General features: G+C 57.5%; 1 protein-coding gene across 2 annotated transcripts in view; it reads right to left on the reverse strand.

The window, feature by feature from the left end:
• Positions 1-17,658, reverse strand: part of PTPRF (protein tyrosine phosphatase receptor type F) — an 89,477-nt gene that overhangs the window by 52,565 nt on the left and 19,254 nt on the right. For both annotated transcript variants that reach the window (XM_055341682.1, XM_055341683.1), the window contains exons 4-5: positions 12,437-12,582; positions 12,129-12,270 (exon numbers count right to left, since the gene is read on the reverse strand). In XM_055341682.1, the coding sequence (XP_055197657.1) occupies positions 12,129-12,270; positions 12,437-12,582 (288 nt within the window). The remainder of the gene's footprint in view (positions 1-12,128; positions 12,271-12,436; positions 12,583-17,658) is intronic.

Here is a 17,658-nt window from a genome sequence, read left to right on the forward strand (position 1 = left end):
AGGGACCATGTTGGAGCACGTGGAGGCCAAGGAGATTAAAAAAAGCTCTATGAGGACACAAACATTTGATGAAGGGATGCACAACTCTTCCCTGGCTGCCTTTTCCCACCTTGCTGGGGGTTGGAGGCTCATGCAGGAGTTGGTCCCAAGGGAGCAACAGCCGCGGACGTCAGCACACCCTCACTCCTGCTGCAGAGACTCGGACACACAGCCCTGGAAGCTGGCGGAGCAAGGCCGGCCTCTCCCCACCCTTGGAAGCACCAGGGGCTGGGAGCACAGGCTCTGGACTGGTGCGAGCCAAGTGGGGCTCCCACCTCTACCATTAACTAGCTCTGTGACCTGGGTGCCTTACTAGTCTTCTCTGTGCCTCCACTATCTGTAGACAGGGTTCAAGTGCCCAGCTTGTAAAGCCATCACGAGGACCACATCTAAGGATGCACAAGGTGCTGGGGAGTGTCTGACAGAGAACCTGCACCAAGGAGTACTGGCTGACATCATCATCATCAGTGGCTAAGCCACCAGGGTGGACGGGTACCGAGATTAGGGCCCGGGGCTGGTGGGGTTTGCAAACCCCAGAGCAAAGCCCAGAGTGCGTCTGAGCACTCGGCAGAGAGCCTCTCCCACGGTGTGGATGCCTGACACGCCCTATGGAGGACAGAGAACAGTGTCTGTCTTCCAATGGGGGAGCGAGGCTCCGTGGTGGCAGAAACCAGGACATAGCCCCTCCTCGGGCCCAGCACAACACGGGTGTGTGGGGACACTCGCTGAGGTTGGACTCCTGTGCCAGGGAAAAGGCACATGGCATCCTCAGAAGTGATTCTAGAAAATAAAGGCTGGCAGTGCTGATCCTCCCTATAGACTCTCAGAGACCCAGGGGGACTGACTGGGGAGGCAGGTGGGAGAGGAAGCTGGAGGAGCCCCAGTAGGCAGGGGTAAAACATCCCTCTATCGGCTGCCAGACCTGGGGTGGGGGTCGGGGGGTGGGTTCCTGCCAAGGCTCCGGCTGCCAGGGACATCCCAAAGGTACTGTGGTGGCCCCATGAGGACAGGGGGTCTTGGGCTGGGGAGCAGCAGGACTTGAAGCACGGCCTTGCTTCCCCCGCCTCTCCCAGTGGCTGGCACTATGCTTACTTCCCCACCTGCAGCCCTATAAATTCCAGATGTGAACCCAGCATCTCCTTGACTGTAAATATGATCCCACAGTGTCCTGACTCCCAGCTCTGATTTTCCAAGGAAAATGTTAAACAGTGGCAGGGAAGCAGGACTTGGGATGTACCACACAGGAAGCAGCTTCCTTTGGGCCTGAGGCCCAGTGCTCCCCCCCCACCCCCGCCGCCCTCCTCAGCAGCTGGGGGACACTCAGGACAGTTAGAGCCACCCTAGCTCACCGAGGTGACAGTCCTCAATCCTCCCTGCTCAGCCGTCCTAAGCATGTGGGGGATGCAGGGACGACAGAGTCGGCCCGAGTCCAGGCCCGGGGGCCAGCCGGCCCCACCTCCCTGGCAAGGTAGAGCAAGGAGAAAGGAAGAAGTATGAACACCTGCGGCCCCGTGTCCCGGCATCCACTCTGAATTCCTAACACGGGGAAGGTCTGGGGGATTTACGCGAAATTAAGGACAATTAATTTTCCTCCCTCAATTATCGCGCCCTCAATGGCTCCATCCTTGGCTCAGATCATGCCTCAAGCGCTGCCGCCAGAGCCTAAAACCGGCATGTGTGAAGAGCTGTCCATAAAACAGCGGGACCCAAACGCCGGTCCCTTGTGCCAACTAGGCTTCTAGGCAGAACTCAGGCGGCCGCAGTCCCACACCTCCAGCAGTGGGGAGCGTGTCTCGCAGGAGGACTCCGGCCCCTCAGGGCAAGCAACCCCCTGCTGTCTCTTCCCTCTCTGCTCCCCAGGAGGCTTCCAGCACATTCAAACGGAGCCAAGGTCAGCAGCTGCGTACTGATGCCCCCTGTGTGTCTGGCCAAGCTGGGCACAGGGCACACTGGACCCATTCGCTCATCCGGCACTGCCCCCCTGCCCTGCACCCACACCACCGCCTGAACCACTGAGGCTCAGGGTAAATCCCTCACTCTGACCTCACATGATCACTGCAAACCCATCAACAATCAGGAAAACTGAGGCCCAGATAGGAAGCATAGAAGGCTACGGTTTTGGAGTATTTACCGTGCTCCACGTAGAGAGGTAATAACATGCTTTAAAAAAATGATTTATTCTTAGCAAAACCCTACGGCGGGTGGAGGAGGAGCGATGGGGTGCTTGCAGACCTGGCCAAGGTCACGCAAGCTGAATGAGGCGGGGCTAGGGTGACCCGGGGGCGGGTCCCATCCTGGCAGGGCCGGGCCTAGGACTCCCGGTGGGGGCGCCCCTGGGGGACAGTGCCACCATCCCGCCCCCTACCACGCCCTCCACCGGCTTCGGGGCTCGCCGCTCCTGGAAGCCCCCCAGCACCGAGCGGCCACACGACCCCGGCTGTCCCCCACACGGGGCCGCCCGCGGGCGCACACCCACATCCCCGCACCCCGGGGCGTGCTCAGCGGGGCCCCTCAGAACCTGTCCTGCGGGCTGCGGGGAGGAAGGGCCCCTCCCCCTCCCGGCCACCGGTAACCACGGCAACGGCAGAGAGGCGGGCTCCGGAGGAAGGCTGCGCGCGCCCGTGTCCCATCCCGTGTCCCAGCGGGCGCGCGCCGGGGTCGGTCGGGCAGCTGCCGCCCCTCCGCCTCCACCCCCACCTGCCGGGACCCTGCTCCCCCATCCCAACTCCCAGGCCTCCTTCCCGCTCAAGCGCTCAGCCGCGGGCCCGCCCTGCACACCTGCTTCTCAGCCCCGCATTGGCAGTGTGTGCCCGCAGGGCGGAGGCCCCTCCATTCTCTGATACGGGGGTCCCTGGGAGGGAAAGAGAAGCCCACGGGGCCTTTAAGGGACTGCAGAGCCCCGGTCTCTACAGCTGCCTGTGGCTCCTGCCAGCACGCACAGGTAGGGCGCACGCACATTCCCAAGGGGCGGCCCCCACGGATCCCTGCGAACCCGTGGTGGGTGCGCACCTGGATGTTAAGGGTTCCTGCAGCAAACCGCAATGGTCTTTGGATGCTGCAACAGATCTAAACTCCTCCCCTGTTGTCCCCGCTGAGCAGAGGCAGATGACAGGGTGTCTGTGTAGGGGTGGAGGGTGTTGGGAGACTAAGGCTCAGAGAGGGCCAGAAACTTGGCTGAGGCCCCACAGCAGTGGTGGAGCTGCTTCTGCTCCATGACTCACTTGCTATCTTGGTGACTTCCTGGAGGAGGAGACAGATGCAGGAGTACTAAACCCTTGAGCATGGGAGGCAGGGAGAACTTTGGTGACAGGGGTGGGGTGGGGTCGCAGGGAGACATCTGAGTGAAGGCTATAGGAGGGTAGGGGGCCAGTAGGAAGGTAAGTCTGGTTGCAGCTAAGGCAAATGTTGGGGTCTTGATAGATAAGGCTGGGGTAGGGGTGGACAAGGGGATGAGCTTAAGCTGGCTGCAACGGCTGGGGGGAGGGAGGCTGGTGAGGCCCCTACAAAGCACACACAGGTTTCTTTGTCCAGCTCAGCCTGGGATGCCTGAGGCTGAGTCTGGGCCAGAGGGAGGGGGCTGCACCAGGGAAGCCGACAGATGGAGACGCCTTGCAGGGTCCTGGGGCGGGCAGCACCGTCTGTCAGCATGACCTTCTCACCCGTGTTTACCCAGCTTCATGGCGTCTCTGTGCATATGCAGGCACACACGGGCACACACGTACACAGGCTCCCTGGGGTGGCACCATCTGTAAGCCTGACCTCCTCCCCTGTGCCTGAGTGTTGGGCCTGGCCTCACCCTGTCTCAGAACACAGACACCTAGAAACATGCACAGCCAGGAACCTGCGGAGATATACATGGAGGAGACAGGTGCAAAAATAGAAGCCTACATGCATGTGTGGAGGGGCACCTGTGGTGCCAAGCACCTGTGGAAGCAGACTCACACAAGCAGCTCCAGAGGCGGTGTACACGGGTACTCCACACACATGTGGAGACGTGCAGCCAGAGATACACGTATGCCGAGGCACGTGCGCCCAGAGACATGGCAAATGTGCCGACAGGTAGACACACATGAAGGAAGCTCACAGGTAGCCCGGCTGCTGGTTCCCGCAGGCCCTGTGCACCCTAAAGAAGCCGAGGCACCTCAAGCCTTGGCCCTGAGGCGGCTCCATCCTGAGCAGGGCTGGGGCCAAGACACCAGCTACCCATTTGGAGGTCCCCCCAGCCCTGTAGGCTCCTGCTCTCCCAGAGAGCACCTCCACCCTGCTTCCAGGCAGTAAGGGGGGGCTGAGGGAGCCTGGGGCCCGTCTTCCTTCACAGCTTTCAGTCTCGATTTTCAGCTTTTTCTAAGAGAAAACTCCCACCTCTTCCAGCACTCAGATTTCATCAAACTTGGCATCTTAAAAGCCTGTTTTGTTTTTGAATCTGAGCTGTTTGGGGCCTGTCGGCAGCGAGAGCCCAAAAGTGGCAGTGAGAGCTGAGAGCAGTGGTGGCCTCCCCTCCCCCAGGGCTTCCCTGGCATTTCACACTGCCCTACTCCACCTGGTTGGTGAGGCCTCCTCGCCATACCCCCCCAAGTGAATCCCGGGGCTATCCCCAGACAGACACCGTACTCGCACTCTGGCTTTCGGACCCTGCCCCAGGCTGGACTCTCCTCCTGGGGTTCCCCCACCTTGGCCCTACTCCAGGAAGATTCTTTTTATCCATTTACGCCCCCCCCCCCCCGAGGTTCAGGCCCAGTCACTCCAGACCACTGACAGTCTCCCACTCGCTCCTCAGACCTGTCACCCCAGCTGGCCAGTTCACCAAGGCCAACCATGACTCCATGGGGCTAAGTCCAAAGGACACTTGCCAGTGCGCATCTGGCCTGACCTCTTGACAAGCGCCCCGCCCCATGGACCACTCCCTCCTCCTTCACATACCTCTCTTCTCTCCACTGGTTTCCCTCTTCCCTTTCAGGCCCCTCCTCACCAGATTCCTATGGAACACCGCCACCCCCCTCCCCGACGCCCTCCAACATGAAATACTAGCCAGCTGGGGCTCCATCCGGGCCCTCTTCCTCCCTTCTTGGCTCTAGCTCTCTGAGATGTGCCATTTCTCAGCCTTCAAAACTCCATTTCCAGATGTCCCTTGAAGTGCCAGGCAAATCTGAACAAGGCCTCCTGGATACCTCTCCCTGGATGCCCGCACATGCCTGATACAACAGATTTCTAGCTGAACTTGTCAATCTGCCCCTTCAGACTAGGTCCTAAACCTCAGAAAATGGCACCACCATCTACCTGGCCCAAGAGCCATAACGTAGAGTCTCTCACTTCCCCAGTTCAAGTAGCCAGGCAGCTTGCCACTCTTTCTCCAATGCTCATAACCCATTCCCCCTTCCTCGTAACCCATTCCCCCTTCCTCCCCTGCCAGCTGCCTGGGTTTGGGCCATTGCCACCACTTGCCTGGGCTGCGGGGCTGCCCCAACCTCTCACTGGTCTCCTGCCACCCTATTCTGCACCCTCAGGGACCGTTCTGAAGCGTACATTTGATCGTGTCATTCCTCTGATTAAAATCCTCTCTCTCCTGGCAACCAGAGGGAGGCATCTTACCAAGGATGAAGAATGTGCACACACGGGGGCATTTAAAACCTCCAACTTGGTTAGCTGTTCCCAGAGCCGCTGGCTCCACTCCGTGGTCATGAGGTTGGGGGAGAGAGGAGTCAGCGAGGGGGCCAAGCCCACAGCAGGGCCAGGCACAGTGGAGGTACCTACTGTCTGGCTAACAGAAGACACAAGCGTACTGCCTACGGCCCAGGAGGACCATTCAAAAGGGAATCCACTTGGGCCCTTGGAAAAGGATTAAAACTAGAGAAAATGAGAGAGTCTAGGTACCAAGAAACCCAGGGTCTGGAGTTGAAGACCCTCCTGGCAATGCCCATCTGTAATACCTCTCTCAGCCCCAGGCCTCATGGCCAGAACTCTCCAGGAAAAGGTTGAAGAGCCTCATGATTGTATGGTCCCAAATGCTGCAGTGGCTGTGAAGGGGGGTGAAGGACAGGTCGCAGAGACCACAGGCTCTGGACCGGAAGCATGCAGGTCCATGGCTCAGCTATGAGGGGAGGGGCAGGAGCTGGCCTGGGTTGTAGCCCTTCTGCAGCTGGAACTCAGGGAGGGGACAGGCCCAGCTTCTGCAAAACCAACCTGTTAACCAGACACATACGTAGGCAACAGGGAGAGGGCACGACCTGCCACGTGGGAAGTCATCCTCTGCCTGTGGTAGCCCTTTATCCAAAGGCCCCCAACATCAGTCAGGTCTGGGGCAGTGGCAGAAAGGAGGGTAGAGTAAGGAGTGCCAACTCCCGGGGAAAACACCTCCCCATCCTGAAAGCAAGTTCCCTTACTGACTCTGCTCCAGGCCTAGCCCAGCCTAGGGCCTCAGCACAGGGTCATATGTGGCTCATCAGCCCTCCGGTCCCTGAGGCTGTTTCTAAAGGGACGGAGAATGGGGGTGAGGAGGTAGGGGGTATCTCAAGAGGTCCTTCATCACCCTCCAAGTCTCTAAGCCAGCCAGGGTCAGAGCCACTGCGAAAAGTCGGGGGTCCAGGCCCAGTACTGACTGCCCCGCTACCCCAGTGAGTATCCTGTATGCTTAACAGTTGGCACCCCAAGAGCCTCCCACCAAGTAGGCAAGACTGGACGCACTCCATGTGGGCACCTGGATTCCTGGCCCACGTGGCATCCAAGGATAGTACGCTCCATGTCAGTTGGCAGACACTGAGGCCAAGTGCAAACAGGTAAGAGGAGGGACATGGGGGGGTCCCGAGGTCTCGTGTATCCTCCCTCTGGCTGGCTGCAGAGGAACCACACTGGGGGTGCCACTGTACTTGAGAACAGGTCAGCCTGACCACTCTGCCCCACATTCATCTGCCCAGCTGTCGTGCTGACCAACGGCTCCGAGCAGGGAACCCATGGGTCCCCGAGACAATGAGCCCAGACACAGCCTCTCTGACCATCCCCCCCAGTGTCAGACTGACCCCCACACATTCAGCTCAGGCCGCTTGCCACACAAGCACCACACACTGATGTGCGTGCACAAGCAGACACAGCACGATGCACTACCACCTGCTGTATATACTACACCTCCCCAGTGCTTGATGGGTACACACACACGTGTGCACACACAATCTGCTGCACACCCCCTGCTGAGCACAAAGGCACACACCCGCCACATATACCATGCCACGCACACACTGCCCTACCCAAGGCACACAGGGCAGCCACAGCACACACGGGCGCCTCTCGGCCCTGTCCATGATACCACCTGCACCCTGAGCCCTGAGAACCAGGCCCCCCTAGGGCAGGGTGGGAAACAGCTCATTGGTGCTCCTGGGCTCCCCCCAGCCTCCCCCTCCCACCTCGCCCACCTTAGCCCTCCCAGAACCCACCCAGGTCACCTGGGCCCTGCCCACACCTCTGCTGCTGGCCTCCCTGGGGCTCTCCTGACCACTGTCCTGCCCGGCCTGGAACCCGGTTGCTCAGGCAAGTCCTGTGCCTGGAATGAGCCCCAAGACCCTTGCTCCCCCACCCCGGGGAGGGAAAGGCCAGGAAGCAAAGCCTGCCTCCCCTCCCCCTCCCTCGAGAGAGAGAAAATGTCAGCTTCTCTGTCTCAGTGGCGGCAGCGGGCGGGTTGGAGGGGGAGTGATTCAGCCTCTGCCTCAAGAGTGCGGAGTGAGAAGAGCTTTTCCTGCCATTACCGGGGAGGGAGAGGCTGGCGCGCTAATGGCTTCAATTACCTCTCAGACAGGAACACCGGGCGGCAGGCCCTGCTCGGCCAGGCCCGGCTCACCCAGCCCCTGGAGCCGGGCACCGCTCCCTGTCCCCAGCCCCCCGGCCCGGCCCAGGGCGGGAGGGGGGTGCAGGGGGCTGCAGTGGAGCCCCCGGGGCCGCCAGGGCACGCGAGGCCACACCGGGCCACACCCGGACACGCAAGGAGCGGCTGCAGCGTCAGGGGAGCCGGTGCAAAGGCCGGGGCGAGGGCGTGGCGGGCCTCGAGGCTGCGGGGTGCTCCCCAGCCTGTGTCAGGGCCCATCTGGGGAGGCGGGGCCTGCCGGGGACAACACAGGCAGGGGGCATGGGACCAGACTTGTAGGCCTGGGCTCCCCTCTGGCGGCGACACCGACTCCTCCCTGAGCCCTGTCGCCGTAGGCGGCCCTCAGCCGCTCCCGAGGAGCCCAGTGCACAGGAAGCATGTGCACGGACAGGTGCTTTGGGGTGTACGTGCAGTGTGTGACACCTGTAAGGCTCACTTATTCCCAACCCCCAAACCAGATTCAAGCGCTCCCCGGGCCTCCTTAGAGCCTGTGGAGGCCTCCCAGGAATGGCCTGGCCCTCCTCTGGCTCCAGCCCACAGCCCCAGACAGACTACCCTCTCCCTTGCTCCCCCTCAACACCTTTTCGGGGTGGGGGGGAAGGGGCACAGTCTGGGCTGCTTCCTCCTGGCCTCGCCTCCCAGCACCTTTGAGGCCTCCCACTCCACTCCTCTCTACCAAGCCAGGAGCCTGGTCAAGGTTACACAGAGCAACATGGTTAAGTCAGCATTTCATCTTCCGGCTGCTGCGTTTCAGGAGGAGGAGGCGGGGGGGTTCACCGAGGCCCACGGGGGCCGGAGCAAGAGCAGGGCAGGGACCTGCCCCACACTCACCCCAACCTTACTGGACACCTCCCACAGCCCAGAAGTGCAAACACACCCAGAATGCCCCTCAGGATGGAGGGACCCCATCCAAGTCTGAATCCCACCCCACCCCTCTCACCTCAGGACCTGGAAGACCATCCTCATCTTCCTGAATCCTTTAGAAGATAAAGCTGCCCAGGGCGGCGGGAAAGGAGCGTGCCCACAATGGAACTGGGGTGCAGGGACGGGGGGGGGGGGTTGGTTTTCCTTCAAAACTAACATGGAGGTCCTCTTCCCTCAAGAGAAGAGGATGATCCAATGTCCTCTGGGAGACACCAACAGCGGGGGGGACAGGCAGAGCTAAATTATTTGTCCCTAGTTATGGCTACAGAAACTCACGCAGGGCCTGTCATCTGGGTCCCTGCTCCACAGGTAAGTCCCCCCGTGGGAACAGACCATGAGGCTGCACCACCTCCACGATACCATGGGAGCGAGCTACGGCCAGCTTCCAGCCCAGCAGCAGCCACCGTTCCCCCCTGGAATCCCGTGAAGTCCTCTACATCATATTTAGTTCTCCAACCCAGCTCAGGTCGTAGGTTTATGGATGGAGCAAATGAACCCTGATCAGAGGCACAGTTACTTGTCCAGGTCCCAGGGGAAGACAGGAAGGGGTCGCAGAGCCCCTGCTCTTCACCACTGTCCTCCACTGTCCCTCTAAACTGGACACCCCCCGCCACACACACACAGGAGATGCTTGGGCACAAGGGAGTTACCGAATAGATGTGTTCGAACACATAAAGCCATAGCGTAAAAATGGCCAATGTGAAAAGATGTTCAACTGCTCTTGTAATCAAAGAAATGCAAATTAAATTGAGATGCCATTTTTTGCCTATTAACTTGGCAAAGATTTTTTTTTTAATGATATTTCCCACTGCTGGTGAGGATGTGCAGAAAAGAGGCCCTCTCATGCCCTACTTGGTGGGAGTGTAAACTGACACAATCTTCTGGAAATACTGAAAGGCTTAAAAATTCATGTGTCCTTTGATCCAGCAATTCTACTTCCATGAATCTAGAATAAGGAAATAATCAGGAAGGTGAATACATATTCTCCGCAAGGAAGTGCAGAGCACTTTATTTATAAAAGCAAGAAAATGGGAACAATATACGTGTCCAACAATAAAGGAACGGCTAAATAAGTTAAGGTGCTTCATGTGAACCTACAGCCATTAGAGATAATGATATAGAATATTTAATGGTGAGGAAGATGTTCATGATACGCTATTTTAAAAAGCACTCTACAAATGAGGGGCACCCAGCTGGCTTAGTCGATGGAGCATACATGCAACTCTTGATCTCAGGGTTTTGAGTTTGAGCCCCACATTGGGTGTAGAGATTACTCAAAAATAAAATCTTGAAAAAAGAAAAGCAGTCTATAAACCATTGGGGAGGACGTGATCCCATTTTTCTTATATAACTGACCCTTGAACAACATGGGTTTGAACTGCACAGTTCCACTTAATGTGGACTTATTTTTTTTAAGATTTTATTTATTTACTCATAAGAGACACACAGAGAAAGGCAGAGGGAGAAGCAGGATCCCTGTAGGGAGCCCGATGCCGGACTCGATCCCAGGACCTAGGGATCATGCCCTGAGCCAAAGGCAGACACTCAACTGCTGAGCCACCCAGGCATCCCCTGTGGGGATGAAAGAATCCCCTGGCTTCTTTCGATAAATACAATACTATACAAATGTATTTTCTCTCATGATTTTATTTTTCTAAAGTTTATTATTTTTTTTTAGTAATTTCTGTAGTCAACGTGGAGCTTGAACTCACGACCACAAGGTCAAGAGTCACAAGCTCTCCTGACTGAGCCAGCCAGGTGCCCCCCTCTCATGATGATTTTAGTAAGATATTTTTTTTTCTCTAGCATACTTTATCATAAGAATATAGTATATCGTACATGCACAAGATATGTGTTAATCAACTTTTTTTTTTTAAGTTTTATTTACGAGAGAGAACGCATGTGTGCATGCTAGAGCACAAGCTGGTGGGGAGGCAGAGAGAGAAGCAGGCTCCCCTACTGAGCAGGGAGCCCAAAGAGGGTCCCTCAATCTCAGGATCCTGAGTTTATGACCTGAGCCGAAAGCAGACCCTTAGCCAGCCGAGCCACCCAGGCGCCTCTGATTGACTTTATGGTATAGGTAAGGCTTCCAGTAAACAGTAGACTATTAGTAGTTAGGTTTTCAGAGAGTCAAAAAGTTATATGCAGATTGTGGACTGCTTGGCAGTGAGGGGTGGTGGAGTCAGCATACCTAACCCCTGCGCTGTTCCAGGGTCAATTGCATACATAATGCCTGTCCAGAAAATGCACCTTAAGGAAAGAACCAAGTGTCATTGGTAGAGGCAAGACAACAGGTGATTTTTACTTTTTCCTATGTGCTTTTATACTTCTCAAATTTTCAACAGTGAATAGGTATTGTTACTGTAAATTTTTTCTAAAAGGCAACGATCAAGACTATATTTTGAAAATACACAGACACATTCAGGCTGAGGAATCCGTTGTGGCTGGGGGCCAATTGTGTCACTCCCTACCCTGTGGTTTCCTACTTCCCCAGGAAAAGGTTCATTTCTCAGCCTCCTCCTGTGACATCTGTCCCCCAGCCTCTCCAAATCTCCCCCGGCGTCTCTCCGTGCCCTCAAACTCCACCCGCCCCCCCAAACCCAACTGAGTAACTTCGAGTTCCCTGAGAGCATCCTTCTCTCCTGCTTGTGGACCTTGGCATGTGGCTGCTGCTGTTCTTTATGCCTAGGTCCCCACCCCAACTCTTACTTACCCTTCTGGCTCAGCTCAGACAATAGTTTCCTCTCCTCTGTGCTCCTCTAGCCCCCTGGCTGCCCCTGTAAAACTTCCTGGAGACTGTCTCAAGGGCTGGGCCTAGGTCAATGGCCCTCTGGACTTGAGAGAAGCATTAGGGAGTGTTTGTGCATGAATACAGGAGCCAGGAGGTGAGCGGACACTGAAATCCACACAGAGCCCTAGCCCCCAGCATAGGGCTCCTGTTCATAAGGGCTACAGGGAACACACCTCTCCGAAGCTCCCCACCAGGCTCCACAGGAAAATCAGATCCGCTGCCATGAGCCACGTAATCCAAACGATAGATAACTGCAGCCCCACACCTGAAGTCAGACCTCAGACCCTACCCGAGCAATGCCACGGCTCAGCAGGAGGATACAGACGCCAGGCACACAGCTAAACAATCCAGGCTGGATCCAATGACCATCCCCGTCCACACCTGACCTTTGCCGACGCCAAGATGGCCAGTTCTCCTTTCTGCCAAAAATACAGCAGCCCGCGGCAGGGACAAGGGCTGGCTGACTGGCTCTTCCCACAAGTCAGTCTACCCACCCGCCCCACCACGTTCCTCCCCAGTGCATACCTTCGAGAACTGAGAGCTTGGCACTCGTGTTAATCTCTCCCAGACTGTTGGTGGCTGTGCACTCGTAGATGGCTTCATCTCGTTGCACCCGCAATGGCTGGATCCGCAGCACAGACCCTGCCCCATCATCAAACTCAATGACCTGCCAGAGGACAGACACAGGGTCACAGCCTGCCTGGGGTCAGACATCCTCCCACCCCCAAAAGGGCCCTGAGGAGGGAGACCAAGGAGAGAGGATGTAGGGCCAGACCCTGGAACAGGACAGGCAGACCGTGAGCCCTGCCTGCCCTTCCTACCCAAGGTTATACCTCAAAGCGCTGGGAGCTGACTTTCTTCCCCTTCTTCATCCATGTGATGCGTGGCTTGGGCTCCCCTGTGGCTTGGCACACGAAGGAGGCCACTCCTCCCGACAGCCCAGTCTGGTCCTCGGGGACCTTAATGAAGGCAGGTTTGCCTGGAAAAATGGAGACACCCAGTCACCATGGCACAGTCACTACAGACATAGCCAATGCTCCATAGGTGGCAGTCATGGCCGGGGCGGGGGGTGGCAAGAAGATCTATAAAGAAAATATTAGGGACCCCTGCATGGCTCAGTTGGCCAAGCGTCTCTTGGTTTCCGCTCCGGTCATGATCTCGGGGGTGTGAAATCAAGCCCCGCTGTGTCGGGCTCTGTGTTCAGCGTGGAGTCTGTTTGAGATTCTCTCCCTCTGCCCCTTCCCCCTCTCACTCTCTAAAATAAATAAGTAAATCTTTCAAAAAAAGAAATAAAGAATATTAATAGTGCCACCTAACCCTCCTAAAGTGTTTACTATGTGCCAGACACTATTCAAAGAACTGCAGCATATGAAGTGGGTACTACAATACATCTGCTTATAAAGAGGCACAGAGAAGTGAAGGGGTTTATCCATCATGATACAGCTGGTTAGTGGCAGAGCGGAGATTTGAACCTAGAGTTCTGAGTCTGGAGTCTGCGCTTTAACCGCTATGCTCTGTCTCCCATCCCCCCATCAATTCCAAGCTGGAGGACAAAGGCTGGAAGAGCCCCAGCATCTCTCCCAGACTTGTCCCTCCCCCACAGCTCTCCATCTGGGTGATGGTCCCTCCATCTACCCCAAAGCTCAAGCCAGAAAGCGTGACTCCTCCTCTCTCTCAGCCCCCACACACCAGCAGTCCCGAAAGGCCTAGACATTCCACCTCTTAAGTGTCTCTGGACGGCTTCCCAGGTGAATGCTTTCCTGTAAATCTGCACCCCCACTCGCCCCCACTGACTTGGTTATTGCCTTCTGATACAGCTAGCCTGTACATCTCCCCAAGGTGTCCGCTGGGAGGCACGGAGGGGAAGGAGGAAGGGGCCTCAGAAACCATACTTCTATGCCCACATCACCTGGGTACGTACACCAGGGCTGACCAGGAGCACCTGTCCCTATGAATCCCGCCTCCCGGGGTCACAAGACCAGAGAAACCTGCTTCCATTAAGACGCAGCAATGCCTTGTTAATCCTGACAGAGGATCCATTTCCTATTAATCAGGCCAATGAACAGCTCTAGGGAGGCTAATACCGTGAGAAATGACCTTTCGGACCACCTGGTCAGGGCCGATAAGCCCAGGCCCAACCCAATCCTCATGGCAGAAACATGAACATGCCATGATGACAATCTCTCCCTATGCACCCACTCTGCACCAGGACCTTTGTCTCATTTAGTCTTTCATCATCGTTATTCCCAGTTTACAGGCTCAGAGAGGTCAAGTCACTTGCCCAAAGTCACACAGCCATTGAATGGCACATCCGAGACTTGAATTCAAGCCTGACTCCAAGACACTTGGTACAGAACGGAGGGGCCTTGTATAGAGTAGGGTCAGGGGCGTGTGGGGTGAGGAAGTGGAGGGAAGAGTGCGGTGACCGTTAACAGACATTGGCTGTGACAAGAAGGCACAGAACAGATGGCACCTGGAGAGGTCCGGGGAGGTTTACATCTTTGGTTCTTTTTTGGTTTCCTAAGACGTGAAAGACAATGTTTACATGCTGATGGGAAGGAGGCAGCGGAGAGGGAGAGGGTGCCAATCCAGGATCCAGTGGGCAGAGATGGGCACAGTCCCCGAGGAGGGGAGGGTCCGGGGGACCACCGACGTCAGCAGTTACAGTGAGTAGGAGGGCTCAGCTTTGCAGGGAGAGGGAAGGGTACCACCTTACTGAGCACCCTGGGGCCCCGTGGGGGTTTTATGTAATTTCTGAGCAAGCCACCCATCATCTCTGAGCCCCTGCTTTCTCATCTGCAAAATGGTGCTAGTGACTCAAGGGTCTGTGCAGACAAAATGTGATGCTATTAACTGTGGGCACAGGCTTGGCACCTGGTGGGCCTTGCCGGAGGGCAGTCATCACTCTCCTTCATATAATTAGTCTTCAAACCATGCCGTGGGTAGGATTAGCATCTTCATCTGAGAGATGGGGAAATGGCGGCTCAGAAGGCTAAGTAACGGACAAGTCACAGCGATATAGGGGTGGAGCTCGGCTCTGGCTGGAGTTCCAAATCCTAAGGCTCGTTGTCCAGCACCAGCACCCAAGGCTCCAGCGAGGAGGGAAATGTGGGCCCCACCTGACTGCCCTTGTAGTGCTCAGAGTGGGTGAGGGCCTGGGGATAGATAACAAGCTTCTAGAAGCTTCAGTTTGCTTCACATTTCCTCCACCTGAGCTCTGAAGGAGGCTCCAGACTCTCCCAGCCCGTGGTTGTCAGCAGGGCCTGCCCCTGTTGGCTGGTCCTTTCAGATGGGTCTCCCAGACAGGACTCTGCACACTGGGGCTCTACTGGGTGCACCCCTCCTCCACACCTGAGGACCCGCACACAACAGCTCCATGATCTCCTCCTTAGTCCAGATACCGCCTTCCCTTGACTAGACACTACCTGTGTCCCTGCCTCCAGTCTGGCTCCCTCCAGTCTAGTTTCTATTCAGCAGCCAGAGTGAACTGCCTCTCTCCTCTGATCAAAATCCTGCGAGGGCCTCCCATTGCTATGAAAACAAAATTTCAACTCCTTTCCTGGTGGACAGAGCCCTGGCAGCTCTGACCCCAGCCACCCCCTACCCCCAGGCCTCGCTTCCTTTCCCTGGGATAAGCAATGTTCCCTGTGGCCTCAGGGCCTTTGCAGAAGCTGTTCCTGCTGCCACAAACCTCTTGGACATCCTCTTTACTCATTAACTATTTACCTTCCTGATCCCAACTTAAACATCATTTCCTTAGGAAACCTTCCTTGGTCTCCCTGTCATAGTGCCCTGCTCCATTAGCTCAGCTTTCTGGTAAACACCCTCTGCCTCCCTCCTACCTGTGTGGGGTTATTGCTTTTTCTAGTTTGGGGGGAATATTTGGCTCACAGCAGCTTCCCCACCTAGAACAATACCCCGGGGCAGAACAGACACCATGCCTGCCTTGCTTCCTGCCCTGTCCCAGGTGCCCGACCCAGTTCCTGGCACACAGGGGTGTAGAACAGATGAGAGGGTGACCTGACAAGGGAATGCCTGGGGGGGGATGGAGAATGCAGCCCCTTACACACCGGGGGTGGGGTGGGGGGATGCCCGGTGCCCCAGGGAAAGCAGCCCAGGGTAGAAACCCTCTTTGGCTCTTGCCTCAACGTGTCCACAGCAGAAACCAGAGGCTGGAAACCTGCTGAACCGGAATGGCCGGGGCGGGGGGGGGGGGGGGGGGGGGGGAGCGCGCCTGGGGGCGGGGCCTCCTGCCAAACAAAGAACCAGAAGCCGGGAAGGAGAGCCAGGTCTGGGTCACGAGAGAGCAGGCGAGAAGGGAAAGGCCTGAGTACTGTGTGGAGGCTGGCCTGCGCCCAAGGCCTGGGGCCACCGAGGAGCCGGAACCCGTGGAGGCTGGCCCGCAGCCAGCGCCCCGCCCAGCCCACCCACCCACCACCCACAGGCAGAGGCCTCCCAGCCCCCCAGCTCCGTGCACCACCAGGGGGCCGCCCCTGCGCTCACTCAGGCCTCACCCACCCCCACTCCCACCCAGGGTCCCTTCGCCCAGCGCTGGAGCCAAACCCCGCTGGGCCTCGTCCCAAAGCCCTGCCCAGCCCTTGCCCCTTTTGTTCCCCAGGCCAACTTCTGGGGAGCACAAATCTGACCAGGTCGCTCCCCAGCTACAAACTGTGAGGGCTCCCATGTCCCTCAGACGCCCTCCGCACACTTGCTCAGGCCCAGAGCACCCCTGCGGGCCAAGCACTATGCTAGAACACCGCTGGGCCCTGGTGGACTTGCCACCCCCTCCCCAGACCTGTCCTGACAGGCCAGGCCAGAGGGCCCCTCCTGCCTTTGCGTGTGCCCTGCCCCTTCCCGCCCCCGCCCCCCCCAAAGCCTGTGGGAACCTGCCCTGCCTCCAGCAGCCCTTGGGTGTCCCACCCCAGCGCCGATCCCAGCTATGCTGACCGACGACGCACCATCAGAACCAGGCAGCCCGACCACTCTGCCTGGTGCAGACCTAGAGCTGGTGTTGAGGGAGGGACTGACTTTCAGCACCCCTGCTGGCCCCCCTTCCTTGCAGCAGGGCAGGGCGATTGTGGGCCTCACAGCTCTTTGGACAGCAGCTCCCAGTTGTGCCCTGGGGCACTCTGCACCCAAGCAGGCCACTGAACCTAGGCACAGTGGGAGTGAGCCGGCTTGGGGAGAAGGTGGGCACATGGGGGGAGTGTACGTGTACACACACACGTACACAGAAGCGGAGAGCAGACACGCAGCCATGAGGGAGTGAGGGACAGCAAGGCAGGGAAGGGAGCTCCTGGAGAGGTGGATTTTCCAGGCCCTCAACCACCTACTGTGCTGGGGACTTATCAACTCTGGCTCTGGTGACCACTCTTGGTGCCCTCCAGGGGGGAGCCTGCTCAGAGACAACCCTGGGTTTTCAGGGAATACACGGGGTGCCCCAGGTCATGGCCTCGGATACAGGGACCACATACTAGTTGCCAGGTGCCTTGAACACGTGACCTCAGTTAACCTTTCCAGGTAGGAGTGATTACCCTTTTAGGCAAGAGGAAAACAGGCCTAGAGAGGGAAAGCAATCTGCCGGAAGTGCCCCAGAGGGCAGAGTCTAGGCAGGCCACCAGGTCCTACCCCCCCGGGGCTGGCAGGGCAGGGGTATAACATGACACACACATCATCCACTACACAGGCCCTTGCCCCCACCCCTGCAGCTATTGCGCATCCTGCTCTGGCCTCCGATGAGTCCAAGTAACGGCCAAAACCAGGGCCCCAGCTCAAAACTGATCACCTGTGCCGCATCCCTGCCTCTGTTGCAGGCTGTCTGGGGACAAAAGGTCTTCACTGAGCTCTGTCATGAGCTCCACGGAGAAGCCCAGGGCTGTTCCTCCCCCCACCCTGAATCTCACCCCACCAAGCAACACTCCCCATCAGCAAATACTCAGTCACCCTTCAGGGTTCCCTTCTTCCGGGAAGCCTCCCAATGGCTCTACCAGGGACTTAGGTCACTACTTCTGCGCTGGTGCCACCCCCAACAGAAGCCCCGCTGCGGGTTCCGGGG

This window comes from Nyctereutes procyonoides, unplaced genomic scaffold (assembly GCF_905146905.1).
Source record: "Nyctereutes procyonoides isolate TBG_1078 unplaced genomic scaffold, NYPRO_anot_genome, whole genome shotgun sequence".
NCBI lineage: Eukaryota > Metazoa > Chordata > Mammalia > Carnivora > Canidae > Nyctereutes > Nyctereutes procyonoides.